Source organism: Phoca vitulina, unplaced genomic scaffold (assembly GCF_004348235.1).
Source record: "Phoca vitulina isolate PV1807 unplaced genomic scaffold, GSC_HSeal_1.0 scaffold4, whole genome shotgun sequence".
Lineage (NCBI taxonomy): Eukaryota > Metazoa > Chordata > Mammalia > Carnivora > Phocidae > Phoca > Phoca vitulina.
Window position 1 is genome coordinate 82,504,198 of NW_022589707.1, and position 16,788 is coordinate 82,520,985.

The 16,788-nt window shown below is 43.1% G+C and overlaps 1 protein-coding gene across 1 annotated transcript in view; it reads right to left on the reverse strand.

The window, feature by feature from the left end:
- The window catches only part of LAMB4 (laminin subunit beta 4), a 90,416-nt gene extending 75,712 nt beyond the window's left edge, over positions 1-14,704 (reverse strand). Inside the window, exons 1-8 of the mRNA XM_032402396.1 lie at positions 14,671-14,704; positions 9,982-10,139; positions 6,716-6,851; positions 4,188-4,261; positions 2,923-3,111; positions 1,874-1,937; positions 1,492-1,706; positions 197-317 (exon numbers count right to left, since the gene is read on the reverse strand). Coding sequence (XP_032258287.1) covers positions 197-317; positions 1,492-1,706; positions 1,874-1,937; positions 2,923-3,111; positions 4,188-4,261; positions 6,716-6,851; positions 9,982-10,139; positions 14,671-14,704 — 991 coding nt within the window. The remainder of the gene's footprint in view (positions 1-196; positions 318-1,491; positions 1,707-1,873; positions 1,938-2,922; positions 3,112-4,187; positions 4,262-6,715; positions 6,852-9,981; positions 10,140-14,670) is intronic.
- Between the last annotated feature and the right edge of the window lie 2,084 nt (positions 14,705-16,788).

The window sequence follows — 16,788 nt, forward strand, 5'->3', positions numbered from 1 at the left end:
TTTAGTGTGTAAATTAATGTTCATGTTTGGTGTGAAGACTTGAGAAGTTGGAGGTCATGGGCAACATCAGGATATGCTGGAGCTGGAGCCACAGGTCCATCACCCCCGTCGCCTGCAGCCCCACCGAAATGAACTCAGTGGTCTTTCAGGCGGTGCAGAGCACGCTGGGTCCAGGCTGAGGGTGTTCCCCGCGTACCTCTGCACGTGCTGTCCTGGTGGCCTGCTCCTGGCCTCCACGGAGCGTCGTGGAAGAAGTCCCTGCACCTCTCACAGTTCGGGCCGTCTGTATGGTGCTGACAGACGCAGCGACCGTGAACCTGCGTGGTGTGGAAAGGGGGCTTTGCTTGGAGGATGCTGGGGTTCGTTACGTGGAAAGTGAACTAGCAGGCCGGGCGCCTCTCTGGGTCTCAGTGTTCCTGGCTAATGACGGCACCAACCTTGACTAGCTTTTGTTATTGCTTAACCAGCCCTAAAATTTTGAAAAAATTTAAGGTGTTTGGGACACACATTTTTTGGCATTTCTGAGTTCTACTTTCAAAACAACATATTGCAGCCCGCAGCACAAGGACAGACAGAATGGGGAGTGTGTGTACGTGTGTGTGTACGTGTGTGTGCACGTGTGTATGTGTGTACGTGTGTGCACGTGTGCACACATGTGTGTGCGCGTGTGTGCGTATGTGTGTGCACATGTGTATGTGTGCGCATGTGCGCGTGCATGTGTGTGTACGTGTGTGTGTGTGCGTGAGCACAGGGGGTGGCTGAGGAGCATAAGGGAAAAGAGGGAATTAGAAAACAGAAAGAAACTGGAGAAAAATGTGTGATTCTCTTGGCTTTTCCACAAAATGCCCCGTATGTCCAAGTTCAAAGAGAGAAGTTCTATTTCTAGGGAAGTATGAGGTGGCTGACAGGGAAGTATCCTGCCTTGTCTGATTGTGGCTAATAGTTTAAAATTATTTCGCGGACACACCCTTGGGACTCGGCGTTAAAACACAATTCTTCTACTACATCACTCTTTGAAGCCGCGTCCCAAAGCATGGAAGAGATCAGTGCTAGGAATAGTCATTCCCAGGGCAAGAATGTTACTTGGAATGGCCATTTTGACAGTGACAGATTTTAGTCAAACACCCTGGCATGGAGTACAGGCTCTCTCACACAAGAGACCTTCAAGGCATTTTTGTGGGACCATGGGTCCTCGCCACCAAAGCTCCATTCCCTAAAAAGCCAAATAAAACAAAAAGGGAGCAAGATGGGCTCCTGTGAAACCATAAATGACAAATGCTACTCATTAATTAATACCAAAGCCCCCCACCCCGCGGCCCCCCGGCTCCTCCAGCTGGTCCGTCAGGCCAGGTTGAATGACACCTGCCCCCACATAAAGCTGTCACTTCGATGGTGGACCCCCCTGTAGAGAGTCTGGTCTACATCCAGCAGCAGCACAGCGCAGGAAAGGTAAGGGAGCCAGGTGCCCCTTGGGATTGCTCAGTAACTCACCATTCCGGGGGGGCTGAACACGTCTCCCCGCACCTTCTGCGCAGGGCCGCATTCGCTGGCGTGGCCGTTACAAAAACATCTGCCCCGCACCACCATCGTATACAGAGCATAGTAGTAGTTATCAAGGGACTCCTTTTCCCTCCTTCCCAGCAAAGTATCCCCCAGGGTATGGAGTTTGGTGAAGTTTATCCTCAGGTTTGTTAATGTCACAAGGTCTAGAGAAAGGAAAAGAGCAAAGCAAAGCACACTTAGGAGGCATCAGGTCAAGGCGCTCTCCCGGACTGACATCCCCTTAATGGACTATGGACCCACAGTGATGAGGAACACTCCTAACATGAAATTTGAGATAAGGAATTGGTGCGCAAAGGAGAGCGACTCATACCCTGGATGTAGGGGCTGTAAGGGTTTTCTATTTCAAAGCTGGGATCCAGAACTTTTAAAACGACCTGTAAAACAAATATAGGTAAATGTATAGGCATCCTACCCAAAACAGTGTTGTTAAATATAGTCTCAAAGAAGAGATCCTGCCCTTACAAAAGGGCTGAGTCATTGCCTCCCTCGGTGGTGTAGGATGCAGATTATTATTTGGGTTTGCACATGAATAAAAGTCCCAAGAATGAAAATGAATGAAAGACCTTAAACAGTCATTCTGGCTCTTTATGCCCAAGTGGTCCGTGAAGGCAGAAGCTCTGATAGCTCCTGCCTGGGGTTGGGGTGGAGCGATGGGGTCACAGTTCAGCAGGTCATCATCCATCTGGATCTGGCAGGGAATTCTAGAGCCGACTTCTGCTGCCAATTCTTTCATTCTACCTGATAAAATAATACCGCCCAACCCCACTCCTACCCTGACCCTCTGCCAGTCACCAGCTTTGCTCAGAGGAAGCTCCTGGCAGATTCCAGCTGGATGGTGGTTTACAGAGCATGGAGAGAACACAGCTAAACCAGGGCTGCCACTAGCCTATAGCAGGGGTTAGAAGCAGATGCTCCTTCCTCTGGGGGCCCTGTGCCCCGGCACCTAGCCTGGGGTCTCAGTCCCTGCTCACCCTCAGCTGAGCACTCGTGTGCAGAATTATTTTTCTTTTCTTTCTTAAGTAGGCTCCATGCCCAGCATGGAGCCCAACAAGGGACTTGAACTCATGACCCTGAGATCAAGACCTGAGCTGAGATCAAGAGTCAGACGCTCAACTGATGGAGCCATCCAGGTGCCCTGTGCAGAGTTACTTCCTATAAGTTATTTACTATTTATCCGAGTTCAAAATGAATGCAGGACTCATTTCAATTTAGACATGTTCATTCTTAAAAAAAAAAAAACAACAGCTTAAGTTCTATTTCAGTAAACACTACCTAAATTGTTTTCATTTAAATGAACCACAGTAGCAAAAAAAAAAAGGTTTAATTTCTATCAGAGAAATCCAAGAAAGGAAAGGCTACCTCGCCACCAGTGGAGGGTTCAATATCCGAATATTTGGAGTCACAAACAAGGTCTCCCACTCCCTGGGCCTGGCCCGATGTGATATTAGGAAAGGAAGCAGCACAGTCTTTTGCAAAATATTTGAGTACTTTCCAGGTGTGTCCATAGTCTGCAGAGCGTTCAACTAACATCGCAGCAGGCCGAAAAGTCTAGAAAAACATGAGGTAAACTTGTAATGGTTCACAAAGGCAGATTTCATTATCCGCTTCAGACTGAACATTTATATTTCCTAATCTCCATTTTTCAAACTTTATTTGTATCTTTGAAAATCTCTCATATAAGGAACACACAGAAATCTCTTTCCAATCAGTGGGCAAGCTTTCATGAACATATACTTTGCCTCGAATCTGGTTCTGTATAAAAGATGTGTATGGGCCATGTGAATTACTCATTGAAGAAGGAGAGCATGTCAATTTTTAAAAAGCAACGTGATTGATATTTTATAGCGATTTGCATGTGGTTTTCTTTGACAAGAACACTTTTCTCTGGCAAACTCCTTTAAGATCTACCAGAAAACTTACTCTGATTCCTCAGAGTTCACCTCCTTAAGGAGCCCACCAGCACTCTGCACACATGTCAGTTCCTGCACTTACCATTCTGTATTATGATTTTAAATCTCTATGTATGTTTGTATCCTTTACTAGGCGGTGAGCCCTCTGAGGGCAAACACTTGTGGGGCGCTTTTTTTCATTTTTTATTTTCATTTTTTATTACTATAAGTCAGCTTCCAGCCTGATGACAAAATTAGAATTTTGATGAATGATTTGGGAATGACTACAGCACAGGATTTCTCTGACATCTAACTATCCTTAGTAAAGACCCTTTCATTTTTCTGCCTCTTCTGATCGCAACCTTTCTGTATTTCCCTGAATAATTTCCACTTCCTGCCTTTTTCTCCTTAAAAATATTCTTTTAGTTCTTACAGTCCCTATCACCCCAGTGCTTGGAGTTTTCCTTTCTGCTCTATCTTGTAAGATTTCTGTCTTTCTTTTCTTTTTTTTTGGTTGACCATCTAAGTGATTAATTAATGGGCAGTGGGGTTCTTGTTCGTTTGTTTGTTTGTTTTGTTTTGTTTTCCACTCAGGAACCAAAACCCAAATGACAAAGCTTGAGCAGAGATTTACAAAGCCTTCTGTGCTCTGCCAGGAAGAAAGGAAGTGAAATCCCAGGCAAGCCCAGCATCTTGTAGGTAGATAGAGGGGGCGGCAAGCCCACACATCTGTACCTTGAAGGTCAGAATGAGGTGGCTGAACTGAAATAATGCTTCTAGGTCCAATCTGATGCTGACATGGTCAAGACCTAAAGAAAAATCCAGAAAGAAGAAGATCAGTGATTTCGAGAGACCCCTATTTATCACCTTAATCCCTCCCTGTGGCTTGTCTGTAATAAAGCCCTTTGAAATCGCATGGCTGGGGATCCACACTCTTTCCTGGTCTTGTCCAGTGGTTTCCCATGACACTCCACGTGCAGAAGGTCTACTTGAGAGCAATATAGGGTTTACCCAGACCGTGCCCACATTCATGTTACGGTGGCTGTGCACACGGCCACTGGGTGGCAGTATCACGTCCCACCAAGGGACTTCCGGGATATTCCCATAGGTGGACTCATGTCCTTGAACTCACCTCTTGACTGTGCATAACCGTGAGCTAGCAAGCCAGAGCCTGGTAAAAATCGACACACCCTATTCTTCCAGCAGCTGCTTAACGATCACTTGGACTAGTTTTATTGTCACCTAGCATAAAACACAGCCTGAAATAGTCCCCTTGGAGTAAGGATCTGCGGCTCCTCCGTGACTGAGAAGAAGAAAGAAGTAGCCCGGCCCGGACTTTGCACTGAGATAGTCAGCGGCCATTCACCTTCTGCCTGGACGTGGAGGATGGGCCCCAGCCTGGACGGAACAGAAGCCCTGATCGCTCTAGAGTAGCCCTGTCCAGTCGGAATAGGAGTCACACATGTCATTTAAGATTTTCTAGCAGCCACACTTTAAAAAGTACGAATAAGCAGGTGGAACTAATTTTAATCTATTGAACCCAATATATTAAAAGCATCTCATTTCAACATGTGGTCAACATTTTTAAAAAAATTAATAATGCTTTCTTTTAACTATTAACAATGTTTCATTTTTTCCAAACGAGGTCTTAGAAATCTGGAATGGTTTTACACCAAGAGCACATCTCAGTTTGGATCGGCCATGTTGTTAATGCCCAGGAGTGCCCAGGGTGAGGGGCTCCGGGACCAGACAAAACAGCTCTGAGAGCACTAACTGGGCTGCAGCAAATGGGAAGCAGTCTTCTTAGAGGGTGAACCACTCAGGAAGGTTTGCACCTCAGAGGGCAGCCCCATTCCCGGGTCAAGGGCTCCTCACCCTTTCTAGAAAGGAGATCTCCTTTCCCCTCTCGAAAGTTCTTGGCTGAGAACCCTTGTTCTATGCAAACAACTCTGACAGAGGGGCACTCCTTCTGTGAGGAGATGTGGGACAAATGCTGGGCACGTGGTTTAAAACAGCTGTTAAGCGGGGCACCTGGTTGGCTCAGTTGGTTGGGCTCAGGTCATGATCCCAGAGTCCTGGGATCGAGCCCCACATCGGGCTCCCTGCTCAGCAGGTAGTCTGCTTCTCCCTCTGTCCCTCCCCCTGCTTGCACTCTCTCTCAAAAAAACCAAAAACAGAAACAAGAAGGAAAACAGCTGTTATGCAAAAATGGCATCAGTGAAGGCAGGTGGCTGTGGCAAAGGCCCTTCCCATGCACTAAGGAGAGCCCAACTAGAGATGAGTAACTGGGATCCAAAATGGGCTGGCATTTAGTAGACACCAATCACATACTTGTCCAATGGGCAGCAGAGAAAAACAGCCTCATATTATGCTTGCCCTATATATTATGATCCTATACATTATGATTATTCCCATGTTCCCCTAATGGTCTAGGATCCCCTGTGGGAAATATGCTTAGGTGTCTGAAGAGGATAGAGGGATTGTAGCCCCAGGACAACATATAGAGATGTGGCAAATGGAATCATTTTGTGGGCTGAGGGTCCCAGATGGGTGTTGAAGAGGAGCCATCATGAGTGAGCCAGCTACATTCATTCAAGCACGTAAGGCCCAAGGCTGGGGTGGGACAGGAGGAACCCCAGTCGGGTCCTGATCGGGGCACCTCGGAAATATGGACGGTCAGGGCCAATATAAGCTTCAATACCACAGTTGTTCATGAACAGAGAAGGGCACAAATCCAGGAAGGAAAGACCTTTAGTTAGTACCAACTATCCTTTCAATTCAATTTTTACATGAAAATATTTGGCTTGCAGCAAGAAATGACATGTTCTTTTTCTCTCTCCCTGCATGTACTGCAGAAGGAAGAAGTATGTGGTGATAACTCTCAGATCTCCCCCGGGGCATCCTTAATTCCATTGACATCAGTGTGTTTTATATTAGCCTTCATTCACCAGCACCTTGTAAGTGGCCTATTTTTTTCTTTTTTTTACAAAGAACAAAAGGAGGCACAGGTATTTTCTTCCCGCGCATGGAAAGAGTGAAGCACCCAGAGTTAGGTGCTTAAAATACACTGAGTTCTCTGGAGGAAAATAACCTTTCCTGAAATGAAAATCAAGTTTGTTCTTATACTGGGTTTTACATTCTCGGTGGAGGCTGTTCCATTCCAATAGGGCTCCTTGCTGTGAAATTGTTAAAATCATACAGAGCGAAAGACAGCTTATTAAAAATGTAAAGAAATGAAAAACTGGAAAGAAACTCAATCGTACCATTTTCAGATTGCCACCATTTCTTTTCTCTCTCTGGTTCAAAACTTGTAATTACGTTCTCAATGGTGTGGCTGTGGGATTGGGTGTACGGGTCGTATGGGAATCTCGAGTCGCAGATGAAGCATTTCTGCTCCCCCTGGAAAAGACCATCATTTAGATAAAAAATAAAGAGTCAGAATTACTTATTGTTGATCTGAATTTGAAAACAAGCTGTACTTGCTATATTTATCTTTCAATCTGGCTAAAAATAAAAAGCAGAGGAAATAACAAGACATCAATTTTTCCATCAATAGGTACTTAACAATGACAAATGCAATAAAAATATGACCCAGAAATTTGATAAATTGATATATCTGGGGTAAAAATGCAAATTTATGCAGAACTAATTTTTGTCTTACACAAGAGGCGGATGATCTGGAACTTATGTTAAACTGTAGAGAAATAAACAGGATACATTCCTTGAGGGATTACTCTCTTTAGTCAGAAAACGAATATTTGGCAAGAAATTAATGAAACACTTGGCCACCAAGTTATCTGCAACCATCCTCCTTTCTCTCTCAGACTTAGTTTTTGGCAGAAAAACTTCCATGATCAAAACCTCTACGTTTGTGGATTTTGTAATATGTGGATTTTGTAAAAGATTCTCACTGAACTCGTAACAGAGAGGCCTGCCCCCTTGTCTTGCAGACTAGAAGGCCTCATTAGTCAATTGGCACTACTTTACTTGGAACGGACTTCCAAAGGTTGCAACAGCCAAGACTGGCCTTTGAGTTTGCCTAACTTAATGCATCTAGCAGCCACATTTAAAAATTGAGTCGTCCCTCGATTCCCTCAACTCTGGCTGCACTCACTTCTTGCTCTTCCTTGAGTTCACCAGGAACTCTACCGCCTTACAATCTTGACACAAGCTGTTCTCTGCTCCCCTTTCCTCCAGCCCTCAAATAGCCCCATCTCTTGCTCCTTCCCTTCTTCTGGGGCTCTGTTTAACTGCCCTCCTCTCAGATTTCTATCTAAAATACCACCAGCTCCCCACCCTTATGGCCTCTGCCACTCTCTGTTTCTTCCTCTGCTTTGTGATATTTTCTAAGCCTGTAATACCACTTGAGACTGTATTGGATAGTTGTTGGATTATTGTCTGTCTCCATCATTAGAATTTAAGCTGAATGAGGGCGAGGACTTTGTTTCATATAAGGTTGTATCCTCCTTACCTACAACAGTGTCTGGCACATAGTAGATGCTCAATAAAATTTGTTGACTGATTGCGTGGTGATTTTTTTTTTTTTTTTTAAGATTTTATTTATTTGACAGAGCGAGAGAACACAGGTAGGCAGAGCGGCAGGCAGAGAGAGAGGGAGAAGCAGGCTCCCCAATGAGCAGGGAGCCTGATGCGGGGCTCGATCCCAGGACCCTGGGATCATGACCTGAGCTGAAGGCAGACTCTTAACCGACTGAGCCACCCAGGTGCCCCTGCGTGGTGATTTTAATGACTATTTCAGCTAATGTCTGTCAAAGTAAACCAGCCTTTCAAGAGGTCCATATAATCTCTTTAGAATCACTGGCCACCATAAGCCTTATACTTGCAAAACACACCAAAATGCCTTTTGGAAATTAAGGAGCGATGGAAGCGAGATCTATTCTGCATATGGGGAGGCTTGCCCCAGACCTGTCCTGAAAGGAGAGCGGAAGCTTTATGATTCCATCAAAAGATGTCAAGACTTCAAAAGATTTCCAGTAAGACTATGGAAATTATTAGGGAAAATGTTTAACTTTGGGGCTTATTCTGTAAATATTTTAGGAGCATACCTTTGATGGACCTGGCTACACAGGATGCTTAGTTGCAGTAACCGGATGGGGAAGTCCCAACTTGGGTAACGCTATGGGTCAATGTTGATTTGAAGCTTCTGAGAAAAATGTTTGGCTTGGTAGCAATTTGTTAGACAATGGATGGGGAAAAAAACCATCCTCTGTGCTGCAAAAATGTTTAAGTAGACCAGTCCTTGTAGCCCCACCCAGAATACTTGGTCAGCCTGAAGACATTTTGAGATTTTTTTCCAGCTCTAAGATTTTAAGATTTCTGGCATTCTCGAGACAAAAGAAACCTTGAAGTCTGATTTACTTCTACTTTTGGTGGTGTGACTTTGAAAGATAGGAGTATCAAGTCCTAATTATTGTCAGGGTATGGCATGAGTTGGCCAAGGCAACAGTAAGCAAAATGTCAGTGTTTGGAGAACAAGATGTGTGATGTCAGGGTTGGAGAGTTTCTAATATTAGAGCTGAGAACCATTTCTTTGTCCAGAGGGCCTGGAATTAGTGAAGTCACTGGAAGGGCCATCCATCCCACCTGAACAAAACTTCTACAGTGTCATTTCCTTGCACATGTAGTGAATTTGCTTTCTGACACAAGTCCTCCCCAAACTTAGAACAGTGCTAAGCACTCAGGTATTGTCTCCACTTACTTATAATCATCCTCTTTTACTAGAAACCAATTAGAATACAAAGCATTTCCCAGAGACCTCCAGGAGCTGCTTTCAATGAACAATACATGGAAAAGCCTGGGCCGCGATCATTAGGCTTATGTCCAACTTCCTTCCTGCACATCCTCTTAAATAAGGGGTTGACGTGATTGCCCCAGGCTCCTCGGCAGGTAGGATACTCAGATGACCTTGGATGCTTGTTCTGCTCCCAGAGCGTGGAGAAGGAAAAAACAGTAAAGCAGCTGGTCCTTTTATAGAACTGGTCTTTAAGGGGGAAAAAAAAAGGCACGAAAATATGTTCATATTGGGATCTTTTGGCCTATTAGACAAGACAATTTCCAAGTGGCATCGTGAGGCTGGCATGCCATCAATTCAACATTCTACCCCCCCCCCCCCCACCCAAGGCAGGACAATGAGAACTCACATTCAGCGTAATGGCCTTGAGACCCTGAGGGATCTTCAATCTTCACTGATGGGTCAATTAAATTTACTCTCTAGGAGTCACTAATGCAGTTAAATAGAACAGTACATTGCATGTAATTCCCTTCGAAGGCTGAACCAAGGAGGCTTTTCTAATTCTAAAGGTAAAAAGAAAGAGATGAAGCAGATCTTCCCTATTTTCTGATCAGTCAAGGGCTTCTGGACTTGGAATCATATCACCTGTGCCTCTGACGTTCAGGAAAGGGTGACGTGTCCTCCTTTCATGTTGCCTGGCTGGCCCCCGATACACTTAGAAAAATCTATGTCATCGACTCAATAATGTCCCAACAAATAAACAAAGAACAAACGCACCTCGAGGTAGCTGAGAATGCAGTATTTCTGGGCTCCGTCCAGCCCACAGGTAGAAGAAGCCGTGAGCTGTGCGCTGCGACCCACCAGAAGATCACCGGTGGTGGGGTGACAGGAGCCCCTTTTGCAGTCATCGTGGGCTTTCGTGTAACCGAGCAACCCTTGAACACAACAGACATGGCTGCACAGAAGGCAGTCAAAGGGTAGCAGAAGGCTTAAAGAAGCAAGCGGTTAAGTTGGAAAGTTAATAGTCCCATTTATTTTCAAAACCAGTTCTCTGGTTTTCTGGTCATTAAGACTCTGGTTGTGGATACTGTTGGTGCCCTTGGCCTAATGGAAATCTCTTAGCCTGCCAGAGAGAACGCAGAACCACCTGCGTTCACGTCCCCACCTGGGCCAGCCTGTAGCCATGACTGATGGATACACAGTTCAAAAGGCTGGCACCATTGCCTCAGGCTGGGAGCAACTCTGTGCTGTGGTTTGTGCTCAGAACCTTTCACAGGAGGAGGTTGAAGCCCCACTCCAGCTGGGACCACATCCTGCCTCCCCTCTCCTCACTCTCTTACTCCGCAGAGCCCTCCCTCACTAAATCACGGACACACAAATCCCTGTCTCAGGCTCTGTGTCTAGGAAACCTGACTTGAGACAGCCTGTATGTACTAGAAATTCTCTATGTGTCATTTTAGGGCAAATAAAGTGCATAGACACAAGGAAGGAAAATCTTAATCCAGCCTCTTATACTTATTGTTCCAACCTGTACAAAACCAATTGGAGAATTTAAGAAATCCTTGGGAAACGACTTTCTCTTAAAACATGTAAATTCAATTGACCCCGTTTATAACCTGGACTGTTGGGTTCGGATTCACCATGGAACAAATCATGCCCCTTTGGGATATTGTGAGAGATGGAGTTCCAGACCCACACAAATAGGCCCAACTGATTTTTGAGGCACCAAGGCAGTTCAATGGAGGAAGAGTAGCCTTTTCAACAAATAGGGCTGGAGGAACTGGACATCCATAGGCAAGGAAATGAACTGTAACCAAAACCTTACACCTTATACAAATATTAACACAAAACGGATCCTGGACTTCAGTGCACATATAAAAATGTAAAGCTATAATACTCCTATAACGCATGGGAGAAAGACTTTGAGACTTAAGACTAGGTGAAGACATTTTAGGATTGACTACAAGAACATGATCTGTCCAAGGAAAAATCGGTAAATTGGACCTCATCAAAATTAAAACTTTGCAAATTACACTGAGTGAAAAAAGCCAATTAAAAGGTTATGCGCTGCATGGCTCCATTTCTTGAATGACAGAATTATAGAGATGGAGAACAGATTTGTGGTTGTCAGGGATTAGGGAGGTAGGGAGGAGGGTGTGGATAGAAAAGGGTTGTACTAGGGCTCCTTGAGGGTAATGGAGCTGTTCGGTATCTTAACTTCGGTGATGGACACATTAATAAAATTGCATAGAATTAAATACACACACATGAGCGCAGGTCAAACTGATACAAGCTGAACAAGGTCAAGGACTATAACCTTGTCAATTGCCCGGTTGTGATACCCCACTATCTTCACACGAGAAGTTACCATTGGGGGAAACTAGGTGAAAGGTGTATGGGATCTCTCTGTATTATTTCTTACAACTGCATGAGAACCTGCAATAATCTCAAAATAAAAAGTGAAAAAACCCCACAGAATCCTCTGCCCCTTCAAAATCACCCCATCAGCCTCTGGACGGTGAATCAAGTAAACCCTACACTCTAAGATAATATGCACATACATGGCCTTCTCTAGCTGCTCTTATATACTTTTCCCTTGAGACATGAAGATTTATGCCAAGCCCTGATTCCAGCAGACGGGAGTGAGAGGGATGGGCATAAAATGGAAAATTATTCCCATACTATGGAATAAGATTGGTTTCTCTCCAGCTTTCTCAATTGTAAAACAATAAGAATTTTTTTATGGTCTTGTTTTGCATTTAATGGATTTCTTTCCTTCAACTTGTCCTCCAAAAATAGAAGCTATTGAAAAGTAATGTTTTTTCTCTTATGTCCACATTCCCCACATGAACTATTCTATTCATCTGGTCATTTTGTGATTATTATCAGGCATTAATACATAGATCATAGTTCTACAGCTAAGAATATGATACATAAGGTCTCCTTCTACGCAGGTTACCAAATACTCGTTTGGACGAGGAATTTTCTGTCTTCACTCTCATCGCAAAGATTACTATTATTCCAAAACAGAGGCACAACAGAGCTTTCTCCTTCTTGAAGATAGATAAGTGAAAAAAGTTAGCACCATTGCATACTTTCATTTCACTATATAATAAATGATCCTACATTGGTTAACATGGATTTTTCCTTTTATTCACCCAACAATCCAAACCCAGATCTCCTTTTATTTCCTCGACTTGACCTCTAGGATAAATAACCAATCAGAAGTTTGGATTCCCAAAGACAGAGGCTTTTAAAGACAAGGTCAGGTATAAAAATCTCTGCTAATGCTGCTATGTGTGGATTAGCTAAGACTTCCCTTCCAGGGATTTAGTCTTCTAGACAAGTTCCATCCTGAATTCTTTTATTGGAATTGCTGCCTTAGAGATTTAACATGTTTTTATAACCTGACTTGGCCTAACTTGTTTTGATCAGATGTGTACTTTTCAGAAATAAAAGTATCCCAGGACTTAGGGAAATCGAACTATTATTATTCATGTAATAGTCTAAATGAGAATATGAATTTCCAGCCTCAAATACTTGGCAAAAAGTGGCTAGCAACATAAGTAGTTAAAGCTTCATGCCCGAACACAGATAGCCTTAGCAATACCCTTCTTGGGTTAGAGTTTTCAACTGCCAGATTATCACATTAGCAACAGGCTGGAATTGATTCAGAGAATAAAGATGCTTATGTCTTTAGAGAATCAATGCATTCCTCAAAAACAACATGCATCTTGAAGATAGGATCTGATTAAACACGAAGTTAAGAGATCTGGTCATTTAAAGAAAATGCACGGCAAATGTTCTGTAAAGTGAAGGATCATTTTGTAGAAATAACCGTTATTATATAATCTCTCATTTTGTATATTGTTTTCATTTTCTTAAACACGTGGAATGTTTTCATATACTTTAGAGTTCATGTTGGAGTTTAGAGGCTGTAAACATACACACACACATTACTTATTATGGGTAAGAAAACTTATAAAGAATGCATGTTAGGTAAGGTTTGTACTTTGTGTGTAGTTCCTAAAACCTGGCCAATACACATATTAGGATTATTTTTCCTAATCTTCCTTAGTCAGAAGGTAAGTCTAAGGGCTTAAATAGGCTCCAGTTTTTATATAAATACCTGTGGTTGAACTACAAACCAGAAAATGCCCAAGCTGATATGTAGGATTAACCTGGTTGGTAGTTTGACCATAGGCAACCCTAGAGACTTGGGTTAGATCAGGGTAAGCTTACGGATGGAAACCCAGGATCTACTGGAGTGAGGTCTTTTTCTTTTTCTTTAAATTTTTTAAAAAGTAATCTCTATACCCAACTTGGGGCTCAAACTTACAACCCCGAGATCAAGAGCTGCACGCTCCACCCACGGAGCCAGCCAGGCACCCTGAGGTCCTTTTCTGCCCAAGCTAATTTGATTTTGAAGATCTTTCATCCTGAGAGAAAGGTCTCCTGATTGAAGAGGGGTCCCTGAGCAACCTTGCTGTGGTTTAGAATTTTGGCAAGGTGTGAGGAAGTTATCCTACACAGAGGTTCAGGGATCCTCAGTGGTTGCTTCTGATTTTGAACACGAGTTTAGTCCCAAAGAGAGCATCCGAGGCAGATGTAGAAGGAAACAGCTCTTCTCTGGCCATCTGAGGCCAGATCTAAGTTTCATTGTCCTGGGGGAGGCAAGGTAATGAGTCTCTGCTCCCAGTGACTTGCGGCTCACATTTCCAAGGCAGAGAATTTTCAACAGAGAACAAATGAGCATTTCCTACTTTGAGCTGTTCTTTCCTCTACCACCAGCAAATCTAACTGGGAGACTGCCTCAGGGTTTGGGGCTAACAACATTAAAAAATGAGATTCTGAAAGTTTGCTGCCATGAAGAAATTCAGCATGAATCTTTGAAGAGAAGATTCTAAGCAATTTAGTCAGTACTTAATAACTAAAAGCAGGACTGTTATAGAAAAGTCAGGATCAAAGAGAGTAATTGTTGGAAACATCCTCTCTATGACTAATGTAAATTATTCTTAGTTTATTAAAGATGGCAGAGGCATGGAGGATTTGGCCCTTTAGTGGAAAGGAGCTGCGGCTTTCAGAAGAGGAAATTTTGCCTGTAAGTTCTTCATAAGACCTCATTACTGGGACAAGGGCTACATTCAAACAGGCCTCTATTTCAAAATTAAAATGCATTCTACTTGTAAATTAAGAATCTGAAAGTATTTCTACTTTCCTTGGTATCTTAATTTACTTATCTGCTGATAGTAATATTCCATTAAAGATGATTGAAATAGCTATGTGTGGATAGAAAACATATTGGAGTGGAATTTTCTAGTTGCTGGACACAATTATACAACAGAAGAACCATGACAATATATAGAACAGAAAAAAAGAGGTGGATATGTTTAAAAAACATTTTTACTAAATATTTTAGAACAATTCAGTAAAAGTAGAAAATGGATTTTGACAACTAATACTCACCAAGGTGCAAAAAAAACCCCAGTAGAAATTGCATTCTTTTGTCAGGAACTGATTAAATTCAGTTTTGCTAGGTTAAAAAAAAAAAAGGAGGTTAAAGTCAGTCACTGATAGAATCAATAATTGCCATCAACTTTCAATGATTCTTTAGGGACACAAAATATGTACAGCGCCCAATTTCTTAAAAAGTAAGAGTGCATAAAATTTTTACCAATATTTGTTCTCTATTTTCTTGAAATCAAAGAATGCAATAGTTTGTAGGAACTATATGAAACAATTTCATTTGCATATTTTTATTTTAACCTATTTTTGTCCTCTTATTGTTTAGAAAAAAAATTTTAATTATGCAATCAGTATGTACTCATTATTGAAAAAACAGAAAAATCAGACAGGCAAAGAGAGGGAATTATTATCCGTAGTACTACCACCCAGAGACAAGTGGTTAATATCTTGCTGTATGTTTTTCCATAGTGCTTCCCTTCCATGTAAGTATTTTCCAAAAATGATAGCATATTGTATGCTTGTTTCAATCAATGCATCCCAGACATCTCTCCGTACCAGCAAATATAATTTTACATCAGTAATTTTTCAACCTAGTGAGGGACATCAGGATCACCTGGGGGCTTCCACAAACCAAACTTGTGTCCCCGTTTGCAGATTCAGCTATATCCCCCTAGATGGAGGGCGCCCCCAAGTCCCTGTGTGGGGAAGCCTGATAGGGATGGGTGTGTACATGCCCCGCAGGGGTTGGGAGGAGAGAAGGTAAAATGCTCTCCTGCACCAGTATTTTTAAATTACTGGATAGTATTCCTCTGAATGCAGGAACCAGAATTTATTTAACGAATCCTCTCTTGGTGGATGTGTGCTTTGTTTCTAGTATTTTCCTGTTCTAGACATTTTTGCTAAATCTTTATTTATATCCCGAATTTTTCCCCAGGATACATTAAGTGGAGTGGAACTAATGGATCAAAGAGCACGTGTGTGTTTGGGCATCTGTGTGCACACAAACATACATGTGTGTACGTAAAGAGTACATACACACATGCATACGTACCGCGTGCATGTAGCTGTGTGCGTGTATAAAGCTGATGTAACTGCCAAGTTGCCATGTGGACATTTCATCCCAGTGCACACGCTCACCAACAGCCAACGAGAATCGCTGCTCACTCGTGCCCTTCCCAACACGGAGTATTATGAATTTTTAAAGCTTTGTCAATTTAAAGAGCAAAAAATTATACATTGTCCTTTTGGTTATAATGTTTCTATTTGGGTAGTAGTGAATGTAAAAATGCTTTTCCATGTATTTACAGGTGAGAATTATTTTTGCCCTTCGATCCTTCGAGGCTTTTCCTAGTGAATTCTTTGTTTTCCTCCCTGCCCACGCTCTGAGTCCCCCTAACCTGATGTGCCTGGCATTCCGCTCTCGGAACTCTCTTCTCATGCTCTTGGCTTTGCCTTGAATGCCACCCTCCTAAACTCAAATGCCAGCCTCCTTACGAAGTCTTTTGTTTAAATGCCTGATTTTAGGCGAATTTCCTTCTGTGACCCAAGTTCTTCCCCCAGCCAGCCTGGGCTTCATTTTGGACGTCCCGATGTCATAAGAAGACGAGTCACTGAGAAGCAGTGCCCCCGCAGCATCTCCAACTGATAATGAGTCCTCTCTCTTAAAGTCTGCGATTTTGGACTGCTCCCTGTATACAAAACCTTGTCAAGACCTACAGGAGAATCCAGAACGGAGCCTTCAGAAGGTCCATTCTGTGTGGGTTGCTGAATGCCATCGAAATTATGAAATTACACAGCATCTCTGCTTCTCTCCAGTGGGGAATCCATTCACAGGGCAGATTCCAAACTGAAACACTGTTTCCAACTACAGACCAAGGGCTAAAATCTCCCTCCTCTGGGAAGGTGGGAGGGACGCAGATGGCACAATTCTAATGACCCAGGTTTAGAGAGAAAGGAGAAGACTGCCATGTTGACCACAGGAGCAAAAGCTCGTGTGAAAGGAATGCCTTTGGAGACAAACCATAAGAAACTCTTAACCATAGGAAACAAACTGGGGGTTGCTGGAGGGGAGGGGGTGGGGGATGGGGTAACTGGGTGATGGACGCTGGGGAGGGTATG